The following is a 26030-nucleotide window of genomic DNA, read 5'->3' on the forward strand; positions in this document are numbered from 1 at the left end:
GGGGTTGTTTCTTTCCCTTTTCCCTCTGTGGAATTTTCCCCATTGTCATGCTAAGATACCTGTTGACTGGGCCCTGGTGACAAGGGGGAGGAGAGAGAGAAGAAGGACACCCCGCGAGATTGAAACATCCAGAAGAGGAAGCGGAAGGCTGGGCCTGGGTCCCATTTCCCCCTTGGAGTTGGGACGAGAAGGACGATCGCCGCCTGTGTTGCATTCCTGCCATGCCATCGCCGGGAGCCATCCTCACTGCTGTGGGACCCTGCCCTGCTGCCTTCTCGCTGGAACCTGCCACCTTCCAGCACTCTGCTGAGCCCCAGGACCCACACCGTGAGCGGAGAGCTCTCTCCATCTCTCTCTGTCTCTCCCTGGGACAGCTCTGCCATCACCCCCAGCCCTCCTGCAGCTCTGCGGGACCTGCCCGCCCCCAGCACCGGGAACTGCAGCTCAGGGAAAAGGTGCCTGCAGCCAAAAAACACTGGGACTGAGTTACTGGTCTGTTTGTGGCTAATTCCATAGCTACTGTTGTTCTTGTTTGTCTTGTTAGTTGCACTAGTAAAGAACTGTTATTCCTACCCCCATATCTTTGCCTGAGAGCTCCCTTAATTTCAAAATCCTAATAATCGGAAGGAAGAAAGGAAGGATGGAAGGAAGGAAGGAAGGAAGGAAGGAAGGAAGGAAGGAAGGAAGGAAGGAAGGAAGGAAGGAAGGAAGGATCACATTTTTCCGTCCAAAGGGAATCTTCTGCTTTCCTTAGCAAACAGCTGTCTTTCAAACCAGGACATGTACTTTCATGATATTTATATTTACAGTTATTTCCAGGAATGAAGGATTAATTTAAGGAGTAATGCATGTCCTTATCTTTCCAATATCATTTAAGCTTTGAGCATTTAATATAAAGAGTTGTATTAATAGTTGCAGAAGATTACAGTGGTTAAGTACTTCAAAGGCCTACACTTGGTCTAACATGTTTAAAACAATGACTCTAAAATTGAAGAAATATCTTTGAGGCAGTGGGGCAGGAATGCAATTCTGCACACCTCTTTTTTTTTTTTTTTTTTTTTTTTTTTTTTTGCCCCAGTAACAATCTCAGAATTAAAATCAGTACTCAATAATATCCTGGGCTCCACATTGTTGCCTGAACTATGTCCTCTCCTTTCCCCCAACAGATTTACTAAACAGTTTCAGGAAATAAATGCAAACAGGTGAAAACTCATTCTTTTCAGTTCTTTCAGTAAAGTCAGGCTCTTGAATATTACTCTTTGGTTCAAAAATTCAGAAGTATGTAAAGCACAATTTTCAAGCTTTTGAAAAATAGCAAGGAAAAGAAAAGGAAAAAAATAAGTTTATTGAAGAATTTCTTAAGTATGTGGAAGAAATTCCCTTCCAAAATGTTAACATAGCTTCTAACACTCCCTCTTAGAGCTAAAAATCTCCACTCTTCTCCCTCCTTCCTTCCCAATAGCTGAAGTAGATCTGGAAATTGATTTTCCTGAACAAGAATTTAGAGTGAAAAATTCCACCACAAACACCTGGAACAACCCAAATCTTCAATTTCATTTCCACACTAACTTAGGTTTGCTCCATTTCTTCTTCAGGGCTCCTTTCACCTCCTAATTCCTCAAACTGCAAATGATGGGATTCAATAAAGGAGTCACCAGAGAATAAGAAAGGGAGAGGAATTTATCCACAGATGCACAGTAGCTGTATTTTGGCCGCAGGTACATGGAGCCTGCAGTGCCATAAAAAACAGTCACAACCAGGAGCTGTGAGGAGCAAGTGGAAAACGCCTTCTCCTGGCTCTCAGCTGATGCCACGTGAAGAATTGCGGAAACGATAGGAATACAGGAATAAATGACCAGTGAGAAAGGACTCAGAATAGTAAAGACAGCCACCACAATGACCTGGATTTCACTTGGGAGAGTGTTGCCACAGAGCACGTCCAGGAGAGGCTGAATCTCACAGAAGAAGTGGTCAATGGCACAACCACACAAGGGTGAGCTGAAGGTGATGAGGGTGTGAACTAAGCCCTCAGCAGTTCCACAGATGTAAGCTCCAACAACCAGGCTTCTGCAGACCCTGCTGCTCATGATAATTGTGTAATGCAAGGGGCAGCAAACTGCAAAATAACCATCAAGGGACATGGCGGCCAAGAGAAAACACTCAGCAACTCCAAGGAAAAGGAAGGAAAATATCTGCATTGCACATCTTGTCTTGGAAATACTCACTGTTCCCACCATCAGGTTCTCGAGAATACTTGGGATAATGACTGACAAATAGCAGATATCCCAACAGGACAGCTGAGTGAGGAAGAAATACATCGGGGTGTGAAGGCGATTATCACTGTTTTTTATCAAAGCTATCACTGTGTTCGCCATCAAGGTGAGAATATGAAGAGATAATAAAACTACAAAGAGCAAAGGGTGTAAAGGAGAGGTTCCAGAAAAACCCAGGAGTCTGAATTCACTCAATCCACTGAGGTTCCCAAGGATCATCCTCCTCTGGTGCCTTGCAGAGCTCTCCTCGTTTTAGTGTCCAGCAGCCGATGAAGCTGCAAACAGCCGGGCAAATCTGCAGTCAGAATACAACTGCCTGCTTGAACAGACAGAAAGAGGACTAGAATTTAGATACTACTCAGATTTTGAGAAGATCTTCTGAAAAGATTATAAAAGCTTCTAAAGAAAATGAGGCAGTCTTATGTGTTTTGTTTCTGTCTATTGTTGACTGATTCTTCTTTCATAGCATTGCCTTCAAAGGCTGTATATTCACTACTCTCTTCAAACGCTCAGCTACCACTTTTACTCTGTAGAAAAAGAAAAATTGTTGTGGCAGAGATCTTTTCATGGACTAATCAGTTCAAGTCTCAAAAATCATCAGTTGCAACATTTGAATATAACAAAGGTAGTTTCTCCTGTTGTGGAGTGTGGTAGAAGAAGAGAGAGGATAGGAAAAAACCCCTAAATGTTGAGGTCTCCTGAAAAGCTTTCAACTCTGAGCACTGTGCAGTGAAGCAGAAGAGAGGTTTGTCCACAGCTCTTTATACTACATCTATATAAAGTCCACTGAGACTGGCTAGTGCTGATTGGAGCAATAAGGAATAGTTGTTAAGAGGTTGGATAAATATGATGCACGTGTATGAGCTGATTCACAGCCACCTCTAGTTTTACAGAACTTGCAAATGATTTCTATATAAACCCAGATATCCCACAGAACTATCAAGATCTGGTTTTACTTTGCAGTAATTACTATTACTTCATAATGCAGCCAGATTAATGACAGAGTTGCCACACAGGCTTACCATACTTATGCTTTCTCAGCAAAATTTGAAGGTGAAACAAAGATGCAGCCCACATTCACTTGGGGATAAGGGACAAAAGATTCACTCATTGCCAATCTTGATTTTTATTTCCCTGTTGATGTCCAGATCATTACAACTAAAAATTAGTTTACCTTGATCTATTTCCTGGCATACCTCATCGCTCGCAGATTTGAAGGACCCTTTTTAGGGTATCATGAAGAAGTATGCAGGCTATAGCTTTTGCTAAGGCACTGCTAATCCTCCTTGGCTTTATGATCCTCTGCTGCCAGATACTTCCCCTGCTTCTGCTACTGTGTACTACAGTCTGCTGAAACATGCCCACTTTAAACCATTTGGGTGTCCATATTTCATTTCTGGGTCACACCATCAGTGACTCTGCCGTAGAGGAACCCAAGACAAAGGAGTGTGTATTGATCCAGTCCTCACATATACTTTGGGATAAAGTTGCACCAAAAAGATCATTCTTGCCCACAAATTAACATCTAGGTTCTCCTACTCCTTCCTCCGAAGGTTTGTCATTAATCAGAAAGATTAAAAGAACACCAGCAACAACAATAATCCCCATCCAACCAACTAATCAACCAACCAAAAATCACCCACTTTCTTTGCCACATCTGCTGCAGCAAACAAGGATTTAGCATTCCAATTATTTCTTTGGCTAAGATTTATTTGACAGATGTGCCCACCAAGCAGTCAGACCATCTTTCACAGCACAGACCAACTCACTCAATGTTATCCACTACCAGCAGATATTCCCATTGTGCTTGGGAGAAGGCTCAATAAGCAAGGCCAGGCATGGCTGTTGGTCTTCATTTAATTTTATGAAATCCTAGTCCAATTTAGTGATGGAAGGTGATACTGCTCCCTGCAGCCCTCCCTTTACCAGTGTTTTTACTAATACTTCTCCCAGCTTCCATGGTGGCAAAAAGAAAATCCCTTTCCCCTTCCACCATGTAATAGAATCATCAGATCATCGAATATCTCACGTGGGAAGGGACCCATAATGCTCCTCCAGTCCAACTCCCTGCTCCTTGCAAAAGTTATCAGTGAGTGGAGAACAGACCCACTCCAGACAAAGTTTGTTACAGAAGCCCTCCTGTCAAGTCAGCAGGTACAGGAAGGACACTTTTGTTTTCTAAACTCCTCAGAGAGAAGTCTGCATGCAGCTGGATCCTAGCCCAGCCCCAGACTCTTCAACAGTTTCTATGCAAAGGGTTACAGAGGTGTACTTGAGCCTGTATACAACTGTGCCCCGTGGGATTAAAGACAGCAAACCAAATCTATTGATATAAATAAAATTAAGAATTCATTTAAATTGATTGCAATCATTAAGCAAAATAACTTGATCACAATTATTTGTTACATAGCATCGGCAGCCTTACTAACATAACTAACATAGTGGAACTAGCATAGTAACACACCCTAACTAACTACTAGTGTTACAGTATAGTGCACTATCTTGGAAGCAACAGAGAAGCAATTCTATGAAATCAGGCAAAACAATTATGTAGAGATTGGTGTCACTCATCCAACAACCATGAGCAAACCTATTTTGCTCAACCATGAGAAGTGACCTTCAGGGCTTTCCCTGCTCAAGGGAGGGATATTCACACACCTTAGGGAGGTATGCTAGAAATCCTTGTCATGCAAAAGTGGGACTGCCCTTCTATAGCATAACCTGACTGGCTGCCTCTGATACATTTTTACATTAGGTTTTGGCAGGTCTATTCAACAAAATAGGCTTTGCTGCTGAAGAAGGTACTAGCACCACTTTGGTTTCTCCCATGTGACCCGTCTGACTCTCACTTCCATGTGAAGGCCTGGACATCCTTGCTGCTCCTGCCCTCAGATCAGGGATTCTCTGTTTGCATGTCCTCATGGCGTCGGAAATGATAGAACTTTACAAATACCTTTTCTAATTCATTCTTTCAATTCAGTTTTCTAATTACTTGTTTTAATTAATCATGAGCCGTGTAATTTTCCACTCTGTCATATGCCACTGTAGCCAACATTTAGCAAGGTTTGCCATAAGCTGCTCTAGTGGGAACACAGCTTGGGAAAAGCCCTGAAGCTTTACGTTTTGCTAAAACAACTGTAATTAACCTTGATATGCATCAATGGTCTCAGACCTGGAAGAGGCATTTTATGGCTGAAGCTGGATGCAAGGAATGTAGAATTTCTGAACCACATGGACACTGTGCAGAACCCAGAGATAAAGAGGGAACTAACAAAGGTAATTCAGCAATTGTGCTGGAATGCCACTGTTCTCATTTCAGACAGGGTAGAGTTAATTTCTTTATTTCGGTAGCTCTTACAGTGCTGTGTTCTGGATTTGCAATGAGAATGGTGTTGATAATACACTGAAGTTTGGGGTTGTGCTCAGTCACGTTTGTCCTGAGTCAGGGACATTTTGTTTTCTCATCTTCTGCTCTGCCTGTGAGGAGGCTCACAAAAGAAACTGGCAGAGAGCACAGCTGGGACAGGTGACCTGAACTGCCCGGAGGGACATCCACACCACACAGCATCCTGCCTGGAATATAAAGTGGGAGGAGTTGCCCAGAAGGGCACTCTAAGAAAGTAATGTGTGCTTCCTGACACTAAAAGTAGCATTAGAGAGCTTAATTTATCCTGATGTTTTCAGTGACAGTAGTGACATGATAGTTTGGTCAAGCTGGTCTCAGCATTCTTTAACACTACAAACAGGAGGCCCTCCTTGCTCAAGCCGTTCCTGCTAAGGTGTAGACAGGACACAGCTGGAGCTGCTGTATCCCTGCTCAGGCAGAGCATCCTGCCCCAGCTGGCACAGCTCCCTGAGCACTGTGACACTCACAGTCCATCACTTCACTCTGGAAAAGCCCCACTCTTCAACAGGACAGACGTCTAACCCCCCCTCCCCTTCTCAGAATGTGGCTGGAGATTCCTCCTTTGAGTGGGGACACCCAGCAAGATTTCACCTTGAGACTGAGAAAAAGAGACATTGGCAAGGGTAATATCAGTCTGTACTTAACATTTATTTTTCTAGCTTTAATTAAAAAATTGCTTCAATATTGATTTCAACTACTGACCTATATTAGCAGCAAAAACTATCTACACTGTGGAATGAAGAATTCTAATTAAAGCCTATTACTCTAGTCACAAGCATCATCGCCCATATAAACCAACTGTTTCTTCATCTTTGAGAAGAAAAAAAGGACACCTGTGATAAAAAACTCAGTGCTCATCTTCCCTTCTGCTTCAGCCAGGGCCAAAATCTGACTGCAGCACTCCCAGAGTGCCCCGAGCTCTTCTCAGACCTGCCCCTCTAGGCCATGGGCACCCTCCTCTTCCTCGCCGAAGGGCGCTGGGCTGCGTGCTGCACAAACCGGCTGTGGAGATCATAGCCCAGCTCTGGGGATCTCCTCCGCTCCCTCAGCCTCGCTCGGGATTGCTCCTGAGCAGCCCTGAGCACAGGAGCCTGCTTGAAGCTGGTGTTGGAGGGCCCTGAAGCTGCGTTATCCCCTGGGGCTCTGTCACAACGGGAAGAACTTGTTCTCCTTCTCTTCCTCTTGCTCCCAGAGGGGTGCTGGTCGTCTGTGCACTGCACAAAGCGGCCGTGCAGGTCAGAGCCCCGCCGTGGGGATCTCCTCTGCTCTCTGCACCTCGCTCGGGTTTGCCTCCGAGCAGCCCCGAGCTTGGGAGCCTGCTTCAAGCGGGAGCTGGGGGGCCCTGGATCTGCTCTATCCACAGGGCTTTCATCAAAACATGGGGAATGTGTTGTCAGCCTCCTCCTCTTCCTCGCTGAGGGCTCGTAGTCTGTGTGCTGCACAGAGGGGCTGCAGAGGTTGTAGCTGCCCTGCACGGATCTGCTCATGACCCTCCGCCTCAGCAGGACCTGCTCCTGAGCAACCCCGGGGCCAGGAGCACACTGCAAGCTCCTGTTGGAAGGTCCTGAAGCTTCACCATCCCTGGCAGTGGTGCTACAACTCAGAGGGCCCGTTCTCCTCCCTGCTGTGTGGTCCCAGTCCGTGCTGACCCCAGAGCAGCTGTGGCCATCCCTGCCCGACAGCGGGGATCTGCTCCGGTCCTGCTTCCTGCCAGCGCCTTCCATGCCCAGGGCCATGTCCTGCAAAGAGAGCTGTGGAGAGTTCCTGCCCTTCTCTCCTGAAAGGACCAGAGTCAGAGGGGATCTCCCAGGAGTTCTGGGAAGGGACATTTCTGAGCCTCCCAAAGGCTCTTCTGGAGGGCTGCCAAGGCCAAAGGGCCAAAGGGGCACAAATGGGATGAAGGCAGCCGGGGTGCTTGGAGAAGAGGCAGCACTGTGGCTGTGAAGAGTGCTGCATGTTGAGAGGGGGAAAAGGAGAAATGCTGAGATGCTAGAAGGAGATCCACTGCTCCTCTAGTGCACTGACCCTCCTCCCCAGAGTTAACTTCGTGCTGCCAGGCAAGCGCTGTGGGCCAACAGGAGCCACCTGCTCGCTGCTGGCTGCCCACTGAGGAAGGAAGGAAGGGGCATACGGTGGTGCCAGTGAGGAAGAAGCCCTTTCTCCAATTTTCAGATCAGAACACCTGGAGAAAGGAAAAGAAAGATCTCAGTTTGGGGCTGTTTTTGCAGCCCTCTCTGGGATTCGCTCATTTCCTTGGAGAGGTTTCTATGACAGAGAGAAGATTTAACCAAGGCCACTAATGGAAATTTTAGCTAGAGTCTTCTCACCAAGTCTACTCCGATCTCAGATAAACCTCATCTTTATACCTTCTAGACCCTCATGTGAAAGTTCACACGCTTGCTTGGGTTGGAAGGGATCTTAATGCTCATTTTGTGCCACCCCGCTGTCATGGACAGGAATACCTCACAATAGACAAGGCCCCTCCAAGCCCTGTCCACCCTGGCCTTGAAAACCTCCAAGGATGGGGCACCCACAGCTTCTTTGGGCAGCCTGTTCCATGCTCTCACCACCCTTCCACTCAAGCATTTCTTCCTAATATCTCATGGAAACCTGCCATAATGGGTCAGCTGAAAACTGATACCCTTCATCCTGTCCAACCCTTCCTGATAAAGGCTCCCTCCCCATCTTTCCTGGCAGGTCCCTTTAAGTTCCCTCACTCTTTTCTACAAAAGTCTAGCATCACAGAGCAGGCAGGTAGCAGGCTACATCAGGGCAGCAGCCTGAAGGACAGACTTGGGGCAGCACAGGTTCCACAGCACTGAATGAAGCTGGTCGTAATTGCCTTTGGTGAGAAATCTCTGCATTCTCTGCACTATGCGAAGCAAACCAATAGACAGGGAAAAGGAAACATATTCTGAACGTATCTGAATGCTGCTTATTACCTGGCATAAAACAGCAGGTAGGCTTGCTGCCTGAGAGCTGTGTCAAGGCAACGAAGCTCCACAGACTCATCATCCATCAGGTACCACAGCCCATTGCTGGCCTGTGAAAAAGAAAGGACAAGGATCTCTGCATGGTTTCTCACCAAAAACACAGGCAGAAAACTACCTAACAAAGAGTATGTCAAAACAAATCCAGTCCAGTCCCTAAAGACATCTCCTGCCCCAAAACCTTGGCTGTCAGCAACACCGACAGCAAAGTTTCTCTTCCCCACACACATTTTCCCCATTGGCAAGGAAGGAAGGAAGGAAGGCAGGAAGGAAGGAAGGAAGGAAGGAAGGACATTGCTGACTACCTTTGTGTAGCAGAAATAGTGTCCTGTATGACAGCTGACCCCACTGTGCACCAGGACAGCATACAAGGAGTAACGGAGGGGTTCTCCCTCTGCCTGGGACATGTACGGGCGAAGATCCAGGTACTCGGGGTACTTCACAACCTGCACAGACACCAGCAGGGCTCAGAAGTGACCCTGACCTATGACACAGAATAGCCTGCCACATCCAGGGGCCAGAGGTGTGTAAATACATCTTTGGGGCTCACAAGCAGCTGGTTTTCCATAAAGCACACCATCACAAAGGTGTAATGCTTTGAGTGGCAGGAAACTGTTCTTGGCCAAAGCAGCTCTGCTGGAGAAGAGCGCTTGCCTGTCTTCCCAAGGGAATTCTCTCCCCAGAAGGGAACATGACGAACCCAAGACCAGTGCCTTGGCACAAGCTCAGGGAAATCTGCTCCAGGAAGAGAAAGCTGCACACCGGCTGTGTACAAACCTTGCTGATCTTCCTACCGGTGAAACAGTCAAACCTTTTTAGACACACCGTGAGAACCTTGGGTGCGCAATGGACTGTGAACTTCTTGAAGGCAGCAACATTCTTCTTACACCTTGAAACCAAGCACAGAACCCAGTGCTGAAATGCACCCAATCCTCCCCCAGGGTGGCCAGGCAACCTGTCCTGTCTCACACAGCTTTTGCTATTCTAAGGCTGTTCCCTGCTCTATTTTAAAGAAGCTGCATCTCCTCTGTGTGCAGCAAAGCTCCATGAGGCGATGACTTCTGCTCAATGACATGCAACTCCCTCACACAGGATCTGCTGGTAATATGTGCTTAGTAATCATCTTACGTGTTACATTTGTAGCAGTTTTCACCATCCAGGTGCTCGGGTCTCACAAAGTCCTCCAGAGCTGCAGTGAGGGTCGAGGCTGTCTGCAAGAGTGACAAATGAGCACACTGAGCTGCAGGAAATTGCCTCACCCAAACAACTCCCACGAGCTGACAAGCAAACCCCTGCAGCTGATGCTGAAGAGACCCACCATGAAGCTGTCCAGAAGGAGACAGAAAGAGAGTGGGATGCTGAACATCTCCCTGTGTATCAGAGGCTCCCGGAGCCATCAAGAGCTCCCTCCCCGTACCACCACACCACTCACATCAACTCATGACACTATGCAGGGGCATCAGTGGTGCAAACAACCCAACCCATCGGCCTGGGAGCCAGACAAGTGTTAGGGGAGGGCAAAGCAAAGGAGGATGAGGATATATTGAGGGTGCAGAGAGGATAATGCTGCTCGACCAGCTTAAAGACAGCACCTACAGAGAGACCAGTGCCATGGCCTCTGCAGGAGGACACCATCCATTCCCCTTCCCACCCACCACCAAGATCTCTTGTGCTCACAGCACACATTTTGAAGACAAATGTGCTGACTCTGGAAAGCTGCAAGGGCCTTGGCATGTCTTGAAGCACAACTGCAAAAGCTTCTTACTCTGATATCCAAAGGGATATCCAGGAAGGCCTCGTAGGAGTCAGAAACGGCTTTGCAGCTGACGCAGGTGACTGGAAGGAAAAATCCAAATGCTCAGCAATGGGAAGCTGACTGACACTGCCCATTTACACATTGTACCTGTCCCACCAGACCAACTGTCAGGCACAGGCAGACAGAAGGACACAGGCAATGTCAAAGAGAGTAAGAGTTGAGGAAACATACCTCTGGATCTCAGAAAGCCTCCAAAGATTTGAGAGACAATGGTAGTGGATTGAGATGAGAGGTCCAAGCTGGAAACAAGTGGGAAGACAGAGCATTATCTCCGGCAAGAGTTTTGCTTGGCCTGAAAGCCCAGGGTTTAGGTTTCCCTTGATGGGAGCACACCAAGCAGTGCAAAGGGCTCAGAACTTGGTGAGGGTGATTTGCTTGTGCTTACTCGCTGCTTTCACTCAGACAAGCTGTCTGCATGGCATTGACAGTACAGCACAAGAAGTCATGGGCATCTTCCTCCCTGCCGGGCTCCAAATGTTCTCCTATGCCTAAGAAAGAAGGTTTCAGTTCTCTCATAGAAGGAGGGAAGGAAACCTGTTCAAGCACCTGGTACGACTTACGTTTGAAAACCTTGAGGACAGCCAAAGGCAGGATGGCACTGACAGGGGAACGCAGGACCTTGTTCACGTGTGCTTCCATGATGCACATCATGCAGAAACCCTGCTGGTGACCTGAAGAGGGACACAGGGAAGGTCCTTAGGTTAGCAAAACATCCACAGCAGTGGGATACTCCTCCTCTTGCACTGCCACTCCACTCCAATACTCCACTCCTCCCAAAGTCCCAATGGTCCCAGGGCATTTTAGTGTGCAGAAAATGTTCAGAGAGGGATGGTAAACCAAGAGCTTTCTGCGCAATAAGCACAGAGGGTTTAACTTGCAGGAATAAAGACTGCCAGGGAGAAAGAGGTGGTTTCATTAAGGGTAAGGCAGCAGGCTAGGACAAGTGGGTTCTAGGCTCCAGTGTTCAAAGAGTACAGACTCATGGGGCTGACAAAGGGCTGCTGTTGTCTGAAATCAAATTTTACGTTCTGGGAATCTGGGACTTGATGAAGAGATTTTCAGGAGATGCTCCTAAAAGCACTCACAGGCCTGGCTGTGCTCTTGGGACAGCAGGTAGTTGGCCAGTGGGGGGGTGTAGGTCAGGCACTGCAGGACAGCGTTGAGGAAGCACGTGTTGCCCACATTGAAGAGCCCTGCTCCAGCACTCTGTCTCTGCTGCCAGACCATGCAAATCTTCTCTGGTGGGAAGAGGATCCTTTTTGGAGGAGCTATTCCCTCGGCGATGACTGCAGAGAAATTCCATTTGGACAGAGATGAGGCGAGGAAAGAAAGCATATTTAAACTTTGAGCTTTCTACACAAGCAGTCAGGACAACCAGCTCAAACCTTCAACTCAGTATCAGGGGAAGCCTAGCACTGCCATTGAAATTTCCTGATTTGGAAAAGTCTGTTCCCCTGCTTACTTTGCCAAGAGTCCAACAAGCCCCAGCTCTGATTTCTGGGCCTCAGGGTACCTTGCCTTCTCACCAGAGCTCTAGACTGGATTATCAGGTCAAGCTTTCCCTGATTCTAACTGACTGGAACTTCTTGAAAACAAGCAAGTACTGAGCACAAAAGGCAACTCAAGGACCTGTCAGACCTCCCTATGAGCAATGATGTTTCAAAGTCTTCTTCACAGTGACAAAAGGTGTTTTCCTGGGACTAAACAACCTGGGTCAGTCTGGCTATTCTCAGCAAACATCCCAGACTTCACTCTAGCTTGTGAGCACATCATTCTGGGATCTGAGCACCAGTCATGTCAGCTGTCTGTGGGGAGTCACAAAGTCCAAAGCTGCCAGTGAAGCTGGTACTCACAGGAATTGTTCCCTGTTGTGGCCATCGTCCCTCTCAGGAGCAGCGGGCAAAGCTCTGGATGACCAAGGACGTGCTCCAGGAAGGGATCAGCATCAATCCCCTCACCTGATTGCAAAGAAATGACTACATCTCACCAAAGGAATAAAAACTCCAAAGAAATACAACCTATGGAAAGAACAGCATTTGCCATCAAGAGTTTCAGTGGTGCTTGAGCCAGCTGCTGAACTGCAGGCTCACCCCTTTGTGCTCAGTGACAGAGCCCCAGGAGCTTCAAAGGTCCTTCTGAAGTGCTCCAGTGCATGTTACCTTCTCTGAGGAGGCCCTGCTGCTGTCACAGCATCAACAGCAGAGCTCTCTGGCTTTTCCCTCCTCTGCAGGAGTGACCAGCTTTCAGCCACTAACTTAACTACAGCCTTTGCTGCTCTCCTTCTGTCCCACTCCTTCCTGCAGTATCCAAGGTGGGCTTTTTGCCACTCTGGGCTGAGCCCAGCCCCTCAGACTGCACTCACCCCTTACTTACCTATCCTAGGCTATAGTAAAGAAAAGAGAATCAGCAAAGAGGAACTCTAGCCTAGCCTGTATGTGGACAGCCTACGAAGGGGCAACAGCTCAGCCTTCAGCTAGGAAGGTATAAGCAGCCTAGACTTTTCTCTCCTTCCTCTATGATCTATCCCAAGAGTCAAGTCATAATTACCTGTGAGAGGACAAAAGCTGAAGGGGACAGTAAACAATAAATCTGCTTGAAAGGCAGAGAGGTGCGTAGCACAGGACTAAGCTGAGCTATCCTGAAGACCTGCTGACACGTTAGCCTGCTCTCAGGATACTGAGCCCTGGGCAGGTGAGTCACAATCACTGGAGAGGTGCCACATCGCTGCCCCTCAGTGACATGGGGGCACACAGGGATGGATCCCCTTGAGGTCACAGAAGCACATGGCTCCTGGGCCCTGGAACCACATGGCTCCTCTCCCAGGTGGCAGTCACTGGGACTCCCCCTGTCCTCTGATGCACAGGGGTTCACTGGCTGGCAGGGCCTCCCCTGAGTGAAGGATCAGTGAACTCCTTCCCCAGAGCACAGAGCCCAGTGAGCAGAGCCCTGCCCAGAGCTGTCACAAGCCAGGTCACACTTGTGTCTGGCCCTCAGGCTGCCGGGCATTTCTGTTCCACTCCACTCTGTTCTTCCACTGGCCTGTGCCTGTGAGACTCCTGTGCAAGGCACCCAAGCTCTCAGAGGGTCCTTTCCAGTGAGTTTGGTGTGCCCCCAAGGTGCACCCACAGGCTGACCCTGGGCTGGCCCCACCAAAGGGACCCCCAGAGGCTGCACTGGGTGAGCCTTGGCTGCCAGGGCCCCAGCCTCTCCTGGGCAGCTCTTCAGCAGCTTCACATTCACTCCTTCCTCCAGGCTGCCTTGGATCCGACACAACTTTAGCCACATTCCCACTCAGGTTGGCTGGAGGCACTTTTGTTCCTGCTGCATTTGACCAACAAGCTTCTGGGCCTTGCGGCAGGCAGTTGCTGTTCCTCGGGCTCCAAAGAGGCAGCTGGTTGCTATTCACCCCTGATGCCTCAGGATTGTAGCTTTTGTATTTTTCATAGATTTGCAATCCTGCCATTCTTATGCGTGTGACTCCAAACTCCATGCACAGTGTGAGCTGCTGCTTCCCCATTCTGCTCAGACACAGCAATTCCTGCCCAGGCCTGGCAATCAAGGACCCCTCACTGCCTCAGGCCCCAGGAAATGGAAACAAAAGTGAGTTGGGGGTGAACAAACTGAAGGTAAATGACTTCATTACCTGAAGCTGTCATTGGAAGATGAACCTCCAATAGGCAAATGGACCAAACTTAGAAAAGGACGAGAAGCCGTGACCCACGGTCCATTTTGGAGTGTAGCCCCTGGGAGGCTTTGTCTGCCTGAAATGTTCCTGAAGGCCCTTCAATAAATATTGATATTGATATTGATATTGATATTGATATTGATATTGATATTGATATTGATATTGATATCGATATTGATATTGATGTATGGAATTTATTTATTCAGTAGATATATCTGCTTTTGATTCCCTTGGCTTTGTGTGGCCTGTGCTTTTAGGAAGCCCATGGAGGCATCAGCTGCAGTGTCAGGGAATGAGTGGCTGCTGCAGGCTCCCGGTTGTTTGGCCATTGCTCAGGTGACAGCACACCTGGTGCAGGTGAGGAGCAGGGTGGAGGCTCCTGGCGGGCCCCGAGCCAGGGCTGGGGCACGGGGCGGATCTGTGCTGCTCTGCCGGGTGTGAGCACAGCAGAGAGGGGGAGCAGGGAGGCGGGAGCTGCCGAGGGCTGGAGAAGCGCAGCTGAGTGCCGGGCTCAGGCGGACACAGGGGCCCGGCTGGGAGGTGCTGAGGAGCAGGGCACGGCAGTGCTGGCAAACAGAACCGTACCGAGGGGCTTGAGAAGGCTGGCACAAAGCAGGGTGTGAACAGCCCCGGGCTGGGTGGCTGCAGAGCCTGAGGCAGACAAAAGCATTGGGACCTTCCGCTGAGAAAGGAGAGCTGCAGCAGTGGGAGACAGAGGAGAAAGCCCAAGGAATGCAAGGAAGTGATGTCAAAAAAGAGCTAGTTAGACAGACAGAGAGAAAGGACAGAGGAAGATGGAAAGAAAGACAAAGAGCAGAGAGGGCACTGGCTGGGGAAAGAATAAAACCTGATTCAGACAAAATCTGAAATGGCAATTATTGGTTTGGAGAATTTAGCATGGTTTACTGCACTATTTTAAAATGAGAGCTCAGTGTCTAGCATATCCCTTGTAAAGATGTAGTATGTATTAGAAATACCTAGATGTAAAACTTTCTATCTAGAAAAACTAATTTTTCACCGCTTTATGTCTAGACCTTCTGTGCAAAACAAAAGACTTACTCAGATTTAAGAACTACAGTCTTTTCTGCCTTTTTGTATTTGTGTTTTATTTTATTTTGTTTTTACTGCCAATTTACTGCCAATCTAGAGTTTACAATGTTTTCTGGAGCACCAAGGGCATGAGAGTCACAAAATTACACGGGCTGGCTATTCTAGTGACAGCAGGAATCACTGGTGCAATCTGCTGGGTGTTTAACCTATGACAATTATTCCCAAGTTGCATATACTTCTATTGCCAGACGGAGTCAGGTTTCTTCCAGCTATACTTAAGCAGATACAATGAAAGCATTTACAGAAAGCTAAATTCAAAATCCCCTTTTCCATTCAAAAGATGAAAATAAGCAAGGTGTGGACACTTTTAACCTCTTCCGTGAAATTCTGAAAGGATGATTAATTGTCTCTGGATATTCCTGTGAGCCCAAGCGTGTGTTTTCATGTTTCCGTCCCGCACCTCTGTGCTCCAGACCAGCACAAGGATCCTGGCACAGAGCTGGAACTCTGCACTGGATTTAGTTGTGTTTATTCTGCACCATGGTTGGTTTGATTCTCCCCTGGCTCTCCTGTCTGTCACAGTAAGGCTTTCCCATTCAGTGCTCTGGAGCCTGAAATCAGATCAGGTGGGGTTAATTCAGAGTTTTCTGGAACAATACTGAAGATCTGTTCCAATTGGAGGAAGTAGGACAAGTTTTTCACCTGTACACTTTCTCTCAAAGTGAGCACCTTGCTTCAAGAGGCAACTGCACAGTCAGATTTCTAGCATCAGCTGAGACCAAGCTCTGCTGTAAAGCAGACTCATTTTGTTCGGTGCAAGTAGTCTTGGGCAAATGAAATCATTCACAGAGCCTCAGGGTTCATAGATCTTCAGGTAACTTGAGGGCTAAACACCTCTCTTGAAACAGCTGAGATTTGCAAATCCTCGTCACCATACTGATCCCACAAATGTGAGTTCTCTGAGCTTTGTTTTACAGTTTCAGTCAGAAAGGAAGTGAAGGAGAGGTTGATTTTTGTTTTTTATCATTGACTCTCTGCTTTCTCATCCTGTCCAAGGTACCACCACCCTTTCTTCCCCAGCAGAGACCAGGAACACGCAGCTTCCCCTGGAGGGGACTCAGTCCTGTAAGTTCTTCTGCATGCCTGCTATTCCAGGCCATGAGGACAGCACTCATCTGCAAAGACTCCTTCTGAAGCACAAGATCCATGCCCTAGAAGTGCTAATTTCCATTTTGATAGAAACCATCCTTCAGGCTCAGATTCCAGACACTTAAGATGGGCAAGTGTGAATCCATGGATGCAGCTCCCCCAAAATCAAGCCATGAAGAGGCAGCTGAATCCCACCTGGTTTGGACACCTAGAGCTGGGCTCTCTGTTCAAGGAACTCATCCAGCCTTCCTCTGGATTCATTAAAACATGGGGGCCCTTTGGCACATTGTCTACTCCCTCTGATTTAGTGTTGTCCACAAACTTGAGAACTCACAAATTTTGCATAATCAATCAAGAAAGAATTGGGCCTGGTGGTTTACCAGACTGAAACTTCCCAGGTTTTTAATGCTTACTTTCATTTTACTGAACCATATTATAACATTTTTTTTCTTTGGTTGGGGGCTTTTTGTTTGTTTTTTGTTTTATGAATTACACTTTTCTTATCCCCACTGCTTTTTTTACTTGGGTTTCCCCTCTTCATCACTTCTTTCATAATACACACAGTTGTGCAATTCTCTAGGAATGCTGCTGTAAGGAGTCTAGCATATATGACTAGGGGAGAAACTTTAATGCCAATAAAGCAATATGACAAAAAACAATGCATTCTTTTTGTAATGCATTTGAAATTTAAAAAATTAAAAGTATGAGACAGCATTTTCTTTTATAATAAATTTTTTTGGTCCAAAATAAGATGTGATTAAAATCAAAGATGTCAAGCTTCTGCAAAGGATATTATACCTTATAATTTTTTTGTGGATTTACAAACGCTCAAGATAAAAATTCATATGACATCCAATTAAGAACCCTGTACTGTTGGGGGTTGTTTCTTTCCCTTTTCCCTCTGTGGAATTTTCCCCATTGTCATGCTAAGATACCTGTTGACTGGGCCCTGGTGACAAGGGGGAGGAGAGAGAGAAGAAGGACACCCCGCGAGATTGAAACATGCAGAAGAGGAAGCGGAAGGCTGGGCCTGGGTCCCATTTCCCCCTTGGAGTTGGGACGAGAAGGACGATCGCCGCCTGTGTTGCATTCCTGCCATGCCATCGCCGGGAGCCATCCTCACTGCTGTGGGACCCTGCCCTGCTGCCTTCTCGCTGGAACCTGCCACCTTCCAGCACTCTGCTGAGCAGCAGGACCCACACCGTGAGCGGAGAGCTCTCTCCATCTCTCTCTGTCTCTCCCTGGGACAGCTCTGCCATCACCCCCAGCCCTCCTGCAGCTCTGCGGGACCTGCCCGCCCCCAGCACCGGGAACTGCAGCTCAGGGAAAAGGTGCCTGCAGCCAAAAAACACTGGGACTGAGTTACTGGTCTGTTTGTGGCTAATTTCATAGCTGCTGTTGTTCTTGTTTGTCTTGGTAGATATACTAGTAAAGAACTGTTATTCCTACCCCCATATCTTTGCCTGAGAGCTCCCTTAATTTCAAAATCCTAATAATCGGAAGGAAAGAAGGAAGGAAGGGTCACATTTTTCAGTCCAAAGGGAAGCTTCTGCTTTCCTTAGCAAACAGCTGTCTTTTAAACCAGGACATGTACTTTTATGATATTTATATTTACAGTTATTTCCAGGAATGAAGGATTAATTTAAGGAGTAATGCATGTCCTTATCTTTCCAATATCATTTAAGCTTTGAGCATTTAATATAAAGAGTTGTATTAATAGTTACAGAGCATTACAGTGGTTAGGTACTTCGAATGCCTACACTTGGTCTAACATGTTTAAAACAATGACTCTAAAATTGAAGAAATATCTTTGAGGCAGTGGGGCAGGAATGCAATTTTGCACACCTCTTTTTTTTTTTTTTTTTTTTTTTTGCCCCAGTAACAATCTCAGAATTAAAAATCAGTCCTCAGTAATTTCTTGGGCTCCACATTATTGCCTGAACTATGTCCTCTCCTTTCCCCCAACAGATTTACTAAACAGTTTCAGGAAATAAATGCAAACAGGTGAAAACTCATTCTTTTCAGTTCTTTCAGTAATGTCAGGCTCTTGAATATTACTCTTTGGTTCAAAAATTCAGAAGTATGTAAAGCACAATTTTCAAGCTTTTGAAAAATAGCAAGGAAAAGAAAAGGAAAAAAATAAGTTTATTGAAGAATTTCTTAAGTATGTGGAAGAAATTCCCTTCCAAAATGTTAACATAGCTTCTAACACTCCCTCTTAGAGCTAAAAATCTCCACTCTTCTCCCTCCTTCCTCCCCAACAGATGAAGTAGATCTGGAAATTGATTTTCCTGAACAAGAATTTAGAGTGAAAAATTCCACCACAAACACCTGGAACAACCCAAATCTTCAATTTCATTTCCACACTAACTTAGGTTTGCTCCATTTTTTCCTTCAGGGCTCCTTTCACCTCCTTATTCCTCAAACTGCAAATGATGGGATTCAATAAAGGAGTCACCAGAGAATAAGCAAGGGAGAGGAATTTATCCACAGATGCACAGTAGCTGTATTTTGGCCGCAGGTACATGGAGCCTGCAGTGCCATAAAAAACAGTCACAACCAGGAGCTGTGAGGAGCAAGTGGAAAACGCCTTCTCCTGGCTCTCAGCTGATGCCATGTGAAGAACTCTGGAAACGATAGGAATACAGGAATAAATGACCAGTGAGAAAGGACTCAGAATAGCAAAGACAGCCACCACAATGACCTGGATTTCACTTGGGAGAGTGTTGCCACAGAGCACGTCCAGGAGAGGCTGAATCTCACAGAAGAAGTGGTCAATGGCACAACCACACAAGGGTGAGCTGAAGGTGATGAGGGTGTGAACTAAGCCCACAGCAGTTCCACAGATGTAAGCTCCAACAACCAGGCTTCTGCAGACCCTGCTGCTCATGATCATTGTGTAATGCAAGGGGCAGCAAACTGCAAAATAACCATCAAGGGACATGGCGGCCAAGAGAAAACACTCAGCAACTCCAAAGAAAAGGAAGGAAAACATCTGCATTGCACATCTTGTCTTGGAAATACGCACTGTTCCCACCATCAGGTTCTCGAGAATACTTGGGATAATGACTGACAAATAGCAGATATCCCAACAGGACAGCTGAGTGAGGAAGAAATACATCGGGGTGTGAAGGCGATTATCACTGTTTGTTATCAAAGCTATCACTGTGTTCGCCATCAAGGTGAGAATAGGAAGAGATAATAAAACTAGAAAGAGCAAAGGGTGTAAAGGAGAGGTTCCAGAAAAACCCAGGAGTCTGAATTCACTCAATCCACTGAGGTTCCCAAGGATCATCCTTCTCTGGTGCCTTGCAGAGCTCTCCTCGTTTTAGTGTCCAGCAGCCGATGAAGCTGCAAACAGCCGGGCAAATCTGCAGTCAGAATACAACTGCCTGCTTGAACAGACAGAAAGAGGACTGGAATTTAGATACTACTCAGATTTTGAGAAGATCTTCTGAAAAGATTATAAAAGCTTCGAAAGAAAATGAGGCAGTCTTATGCGTTTTGTTTCTGTCTCTTTTTGACTGATTCTTCTTTCAAAGCATTGCCTTCAAAGGCTGTATATTCACCACTCTCTTCAAACGCTCAGCTACCACTTTTACTCTGTAGAAGAAGAAAACTTGTTGTGGCAGAGATCTTTTCATGGACTAATCAGTTCAAGTCTCAAAAATCATCAGTTGCACCATTTGAATATAACAAAGGTAGTTTCTCCTGTTGTGGAGTGTGGTAGAAGAAGAGAGAGGATAGGAAAAAACCCCTAAATGTTGAGGTCTCCAGGAAAGCTTTCAACTCTGAGCACTGTGCAGTGAAGCAGAAGAGAGGTTTGTCCACAGCTCTTTATACTACATCTATATAAAGTCCACTGAGACTGGCTAGTGCTGATTGGAGCAATAAGGAATAGTTGTTAAGAGGTTGGATAAATATGATGCACGTGTATGAGCTGATTCACAGCCACCTCTAGTTTTACAGAACTTGCAAATGATTTCTATATAAACCCAGATATCCCACACAAATATCAAGATCTGGTTTTACTTTGCAGTAATTACTATTACTTCATAATGCAGCCAGATTAATGACAGAGTTGCCACACAGGCTTACCATACTTATGCTTTCTCAGCAAAATTTGAAGGTGAAACAAAGATGCAGCCCACATTCACTTGGGGATAAGGGACAAAAGATTCACTCATTGCCAATCTTGATTTTTATTTCCCTGTTGATGTCCAGATCATTACAACTAAAAATTAGTTTACCTTGATCTATTTCCTGGCATACCTCATCGCTCGCAGATTTGAAGGACCCTTTTTAGGGTATCATGAAGAAGTATGCAGGCTATAGGTTTTGCTAAGGCACTGCTAATCCTCCTTGGCTTTATGATCCTCTGCTGCCAGATACTTCCCCTGCTTCTGCTACTGTGTACTACAGTCTGCTGAAACATGCCCACTTTAAACCATTTGGGTGTCTGTACCCATATTTTCTTTCTGGGTCACACCATCAGTGACTCTGCCGTAGAGGAACCCAAGACAAAGGAGTGTGTATTGATGCAGTCCTCACATATACTTTGGGATAAAGTTGCACCAAAAAGATCATTCTTGCCCACAAATTAACATGTAGGTTCCCCTACTCCTTCTTCCGAAGCTTTGTCATTAATCAGAAAGTTTAAAAGAACACCACCAACAACAATAATCCCCATCCAATCAACCAACCAAAAATCACCCACTTTCTTTGCCACATCTGCTGCAGCAAACAAGGATTTAGCATTCCAATTATTTCTTTGGCTAAGATTTATTTGACAGATGTGCCCACCAAGCAGTCAGACCATCTTTCACAGCACAGACCAACTCACTCAATGTTATCCACTACCAGCAGATATTCCCATTGTGCTTGGGAGAAGGCTCAATAAGCAAGGCCAGGCACGGCTGTTGGTCTTCATTTAATTTTATGAAATCCTAGTCCAATTTAGTGATGGAAGGTGATACTGCTCCCTGCAGCCCTCCCTTTACCAGTGTTTTTACTAATACTTCTCCCAACTTCCATGGTGGCAAAAAGAAAATCCCTTTCCCCTTCCACCATGTAATAGAATCATCAGATCATCGAATATCTCACGTGGGAAGGGACCCATAATGCTCATCCAGTCCAACTCCCTGCTCCTTGCAAAAGTTATCAGTGAGTGGAGAACAGACCCACTCCAGACAAAGTTTGTTACAGAAGCCCTCCAGTCAAGTCAGCAGGTACAGGAAAGACACTTTTGTTTTCTAAACTCCTCAGAGAGAAGTCTGCATGCAGCTGGATCCTAGCCCAGCCCCAGACTCTTCAACAGTTTCTATGCAAAGTGTTACAGAGGTGTACTTGAGCCTGTATACAACTGTGCCCCATGGGATTAAAGACGGCAAACCAAATCTATTGATATAAATAAAATTAAGAATTCATTTAAATTGATTGCAATCATTAAGCAAAATAACTTGATCACAAGTATTTGTCACATAGCATCGGCAGCCTTACTAACATAACTAACATAGTGGAACTAGCATAGTAACACACCCTAACTAACTACTAGTGTTCCAGTATAGTGCACTATCTTGGAAGCAACAGAGAAGCAATTCTATGAAATCAGGCAAAACAATTACGTCGAGATTGATGTCACTCATCCAACAACCATGAGCAAACCTATTTTGCTCAGCCATGAGAAGTGACCTTCAGGGCTTTCCCTGCTCAAGGGAGGGATATTCACACACCTTAGGGAGGTATGCTAGAAATCCTTGTCATGCAAAAGTGGGACTGCCCTTCTATAGCATAACCTGACTGGCTGCCTCTGATACATTTTTACATTAGGTTTTGGCAGGTCTATTCAACAAAATAGGCTTTGCTGCTGAAGAAGGTACTAGCACCACTTTGGTTTCTCCCATGTGACCCGTCTGACTCTCACTTCCATGTGAAGGCCTGGACATCCTTGCTGCTCCTGCCCTCAGATCAGGGATTCTCTGTTTGCATGTCCTCATGGTGTTGGAAATGATAGAACTTTACAAATACCTTTTCTAATTCATTCTTTTAATTCAGTTTTCTAATTACTTCTTTTAATTAATCATGAGCCGTGTAATTTTCCACTCTGTCATATGCCACTGTAGCCAACATTTAGCAAGGTTTGCCATAAGCTGCTCTAGTGGGAACACAGCTTGGGAAAAGCCCTGAAGCTTTACGTTTTGCTAAAACAACTGTAATTAACCTTGATATGCATCAATGGTCTCAGACCTGGAAGAGGCATTGTATGGCTGAATATGGACTCAAGGAATGTAGAATTTCTGAACCACATGGACACTGTGCAGAACCCAGAGATAAAGAGGGAACTAACAAAGGTAATTCAGCAATTGTGCTGGAATGCCACTGTTCTCATTTCAGACAGGGTAGAGTTAATTTCTTTATTTCGGTAGCTCTTACAGTGCTGTGTTCTGGATTTGCAATGAGAATGGTGTTGATAATACGCTGAAGTTTGGGGTTTTGCTCAGTCACGTTTGTCCTGAGTCAGGGACATTTTGTTTTCTCATCTTCTGCTCTGCCTGTGAGGAGGCTCACAAAAGAAACTGGCAGAGAGCACAGCTGGGACAGGTGATGACCTGAACTGCCCAGAGGGACATCCATACCACACAGCATCATGCCTGGAATATAAAGTGGGAGGAGTTGCCCAGAAGGGCACTCTAAGAAAGGAATGTGTGCTTCCTGACACTAAAAGTAGCATTAGAGAGCTTAATTTATCCTGATGTTTTCAGTGACAGTGGTGACATGATAGTTTGGTCAAGCTGGTCTCAGCATTCTTTAGCACTACAAACAGGAGGCCCTCCTTGCTCAAGCCATTCCTGCTAAGGTGTAGACAGGACACAGCTGGAGCTGCTGTATCCCTGCTCAGGCAGAGCATCCTGCCCCAGCTGGCACAGCTCCCTGAGCACTGTGACACTCACAGTCCATCACTTCACTCTGGAAAAGCCCCACTCTTCAACAGGACAGATGTCTAACCCCCCCTCCCCTTCTCAGAATGTGGCTGGAGATTCCTCCTTTGAGTGGGGACACCCAGCAAGATTTCACCTTGAGACTGAGAAAAAGAGACATTGGCAAGGGTAATATCAGTCTGTACTTAACATTTATTTTTCTAGCTTTAATTAAAAAATTGCATCAATATTGCTTTCAACTACTGACCTATATTAGCAGCAAAAACTATCTACACTGTGGAATGAAGAATTCTAATTAAAGCCTATTACTCTATTCACAAGCATCATCGCCCATATAAACCAACTGTTTCTTCATCTTTGAGAAGAAAACAAAGACACCTGTGATAAAAACCTCAGTGCTAATCTTCCCTTCTGCTTCAGCCAGGGCCAAAATCTGACTGCAGCACTCCCAGAGTGCCCCGAGCTCTTCTCAGACCTGCCCCTCTAGGCCATGGGCACCCTCCTCTTCCTCGCCGAAGGGCGCTGGGCTGCGTGCTGCACAAACCGGCTGTGGAGATCATAGCCCAGCTCTGGGGATCTCCTCTGCTCCCTCAGCCTCGCTCGGGATTGCTCCTGAGCAGCCCTGAGCACAGGAGCCTGCTTGAAGCTGGTGTTGGAGGGCCCTGAAGTTGCGCAATCCCCTGGGGCTCTGTCACAACGGGAAGAACTTGTTCTCCTCCTCTTCCTCTTGCTCACAGAGGGCTGCTGGTCGTCTGTGCACTGCACAAAGCGGCCGTGCAGGTCAGAGCCCCGCCGTGGGGATCTCCTCTGCTCTCTGCACCTCGCTCGGGTTTGCCTCCGAGCAGCCCTGAGCTTGGGAGCCTGCTTCAAGTGGGAGCTGGGGGGCCCTGGAGTTGCTCTATCCACAGGGGTTTGATCACAACACGGGGAATGTGTTGTCAGCCTCCTCCTCTTCCTCGCTGAGGGCTCGTAGTCTGTGTGCTGCACAGAGGGGCTGCAGAGGTTGTAGCTGCCCTGCACGGATCTGCTCATGTCCCTCCGCCTCAGCAGGACCTGCTCCTGAGCAACCCCGGGGCCAGGAGCACACTGCAAGCTCCTGTTGGAAGGTCCTGAAGCGTCCCACTGAGGAAGGAAGGAAGGGGCATACGGTGGTGCCAGTGAGGAAGAAGCCCTTTCTCCAATTTTCAGATCTGAACACCTGGAGAAAAGAAAAGAATGATCTCAGTTTGGGGCTGTTTTGCAGCCCTCTCTGGGATTCGCTCATTTCCTTGGAGAGGTTTCTATGACAGAGAGAAGATTTAACCAAGGCCACTAATGGAAATTTTAGCTAGAGTCTTCCCACCAAGTCTACTCCTGTCTCAGATAAACCTCATCTTTATACCTTCTAGACCCTCATGTGAATTGCACAAAATTCACACGCTTGCTTGTGTTGGAAGGGATCTTAATGCTCATTTTGTGCCACCCCGCTGTCATGGACAGGAATACCTCACAATAGACAAGGCCCCTCCAAGCCCTGTCCACCCTGGCCTTGAAAACCTCCAAGGATGGGGCACCCACAGCTTCTTTGGGCAGCCTGTTCCATGCTCTCACCACCCTTCCACTCAAGCATTTCTTCCTAATATCTCATGGAAACCTGCCATAATGGGTCAGCTGAAAACTGATACCCTTCATCCTGTCCAGCCCTTCCTGATAAAGGCTCCCTCCCCATCTTTCCTGGCAGGTCCCTTTAAGTTCCCTCACTCTTTTCTACAAAAGTCTAGCATCACAGAGCAGGCAGGTAGCAGGCTACATCAGGGCAGCAGCCTGAAGGACAGACTTGGGGCAGCACAGGTTCCACAGCATTGAATGAAGCTGGTAGTAATTGCCTTTGGTGAGAAATCTCTGCATTCTCTGCACTATAAGAAGCAAACCAATAAACAGGGAAAAGGACACATCTTCTGAACGTATCTGAATGCTGCTTATTACCTGGCATAAAACAGCAGGTAGGCTTGCTGCCTGAGAGCTGTGTCAAGGCAACGAAGCTCCACAGACTCATCATCCATCAGGTACCACAGCCCATTGCTGGCCTGTGAAAAAAAAAGGACAAGGATCTCTGCATGGTTCCTCACCAAAAACACAGGCAGAAAACTACCTAACAAAGAGTATGTCAAAACAAATCCAGTCCAGCCCCTCAAGACATCTCCTGCCCCAAAACCTTGGCTGTCAGTAACACCGACAGTAAAGTTTCTCTTCCCCACACACATTTTCCCCATTGGCAAGGAAGGAAGGAAGGCAGGAAGGAAGGAAGGAAGGAAGGAAGGAAGGAAGGAATGAAGGACATTGCTGACTACCTTTGTGTAGCAGAAATAGTGTCCTGTATGACAGCTGACCCCACTGTGCACCAGGACAGCATACAAGGAGTAACGAAGGGGTTCTCCCTCTGCCTGGGACATGTACGGGCGAAGATCCAGGTACTCGGGGTACTTCACAACCTGCACAGACACCAGCAGGGCTCAGAAGTGACCCTGACCTATGACACAGAATAGCCTGCCACATCCAGGGGCCAGAGGTGTGTAAATACATCTTTGGGGCTCACAAGCAGCTGGTTTTCCATAAAGCACACCATCACAAAGGTGTAATGCTTTGAGTGGCAGGAAGCTGTTCTTGGCCAAAGCAGCTCTGCTGGAGAAGAGCGCTTGCCTGTCTTCCCAAGGGAATTCTCTCCCCAGAAGGGAACATGACGA

General features: G+C 46.8%; 1 protein-coding gene across 1 annotated transcript in view; it reads right to left on the reverse strand.

The window, feature by feature from the left end:
- The window catches only part of LOC134053460 (olfactory receptor 10C1-like), a gene marked incomplete at its 5' end in the record, with an annotated part of 30140 nt that extends 10770 nt beyond the window's left edge, over positions 1 to 19370 (reverse strand). The window contains one exon of the mRNA XM_062508473.1: positions 18828 to 19370. Within this exon, the coding sequence (XP_062364457.1) occupies positions 18828 to 19370 (543 nt within the window). The remainder of the gene's footprint in view (positions 1 to 18827) is intronic.
- Between the last annotated feature and the right edge of the window lie 6660 nt (positions 19371 to 26030).

The sequence above is a fragment of the Cinclus cinclus genome, chromosome 24 (assembly GCF_963662255.1).
Source record: "Cinclus cinclus chromosome 24, bCinCin1.1, whole genome shotgun sequence".
Taxonomy (NCBI): Eukaryota; Metazoa; Chordata; class Aves; order Passeriformes; family Cinclidae; genus Cinclus; species Cinclus cinclus.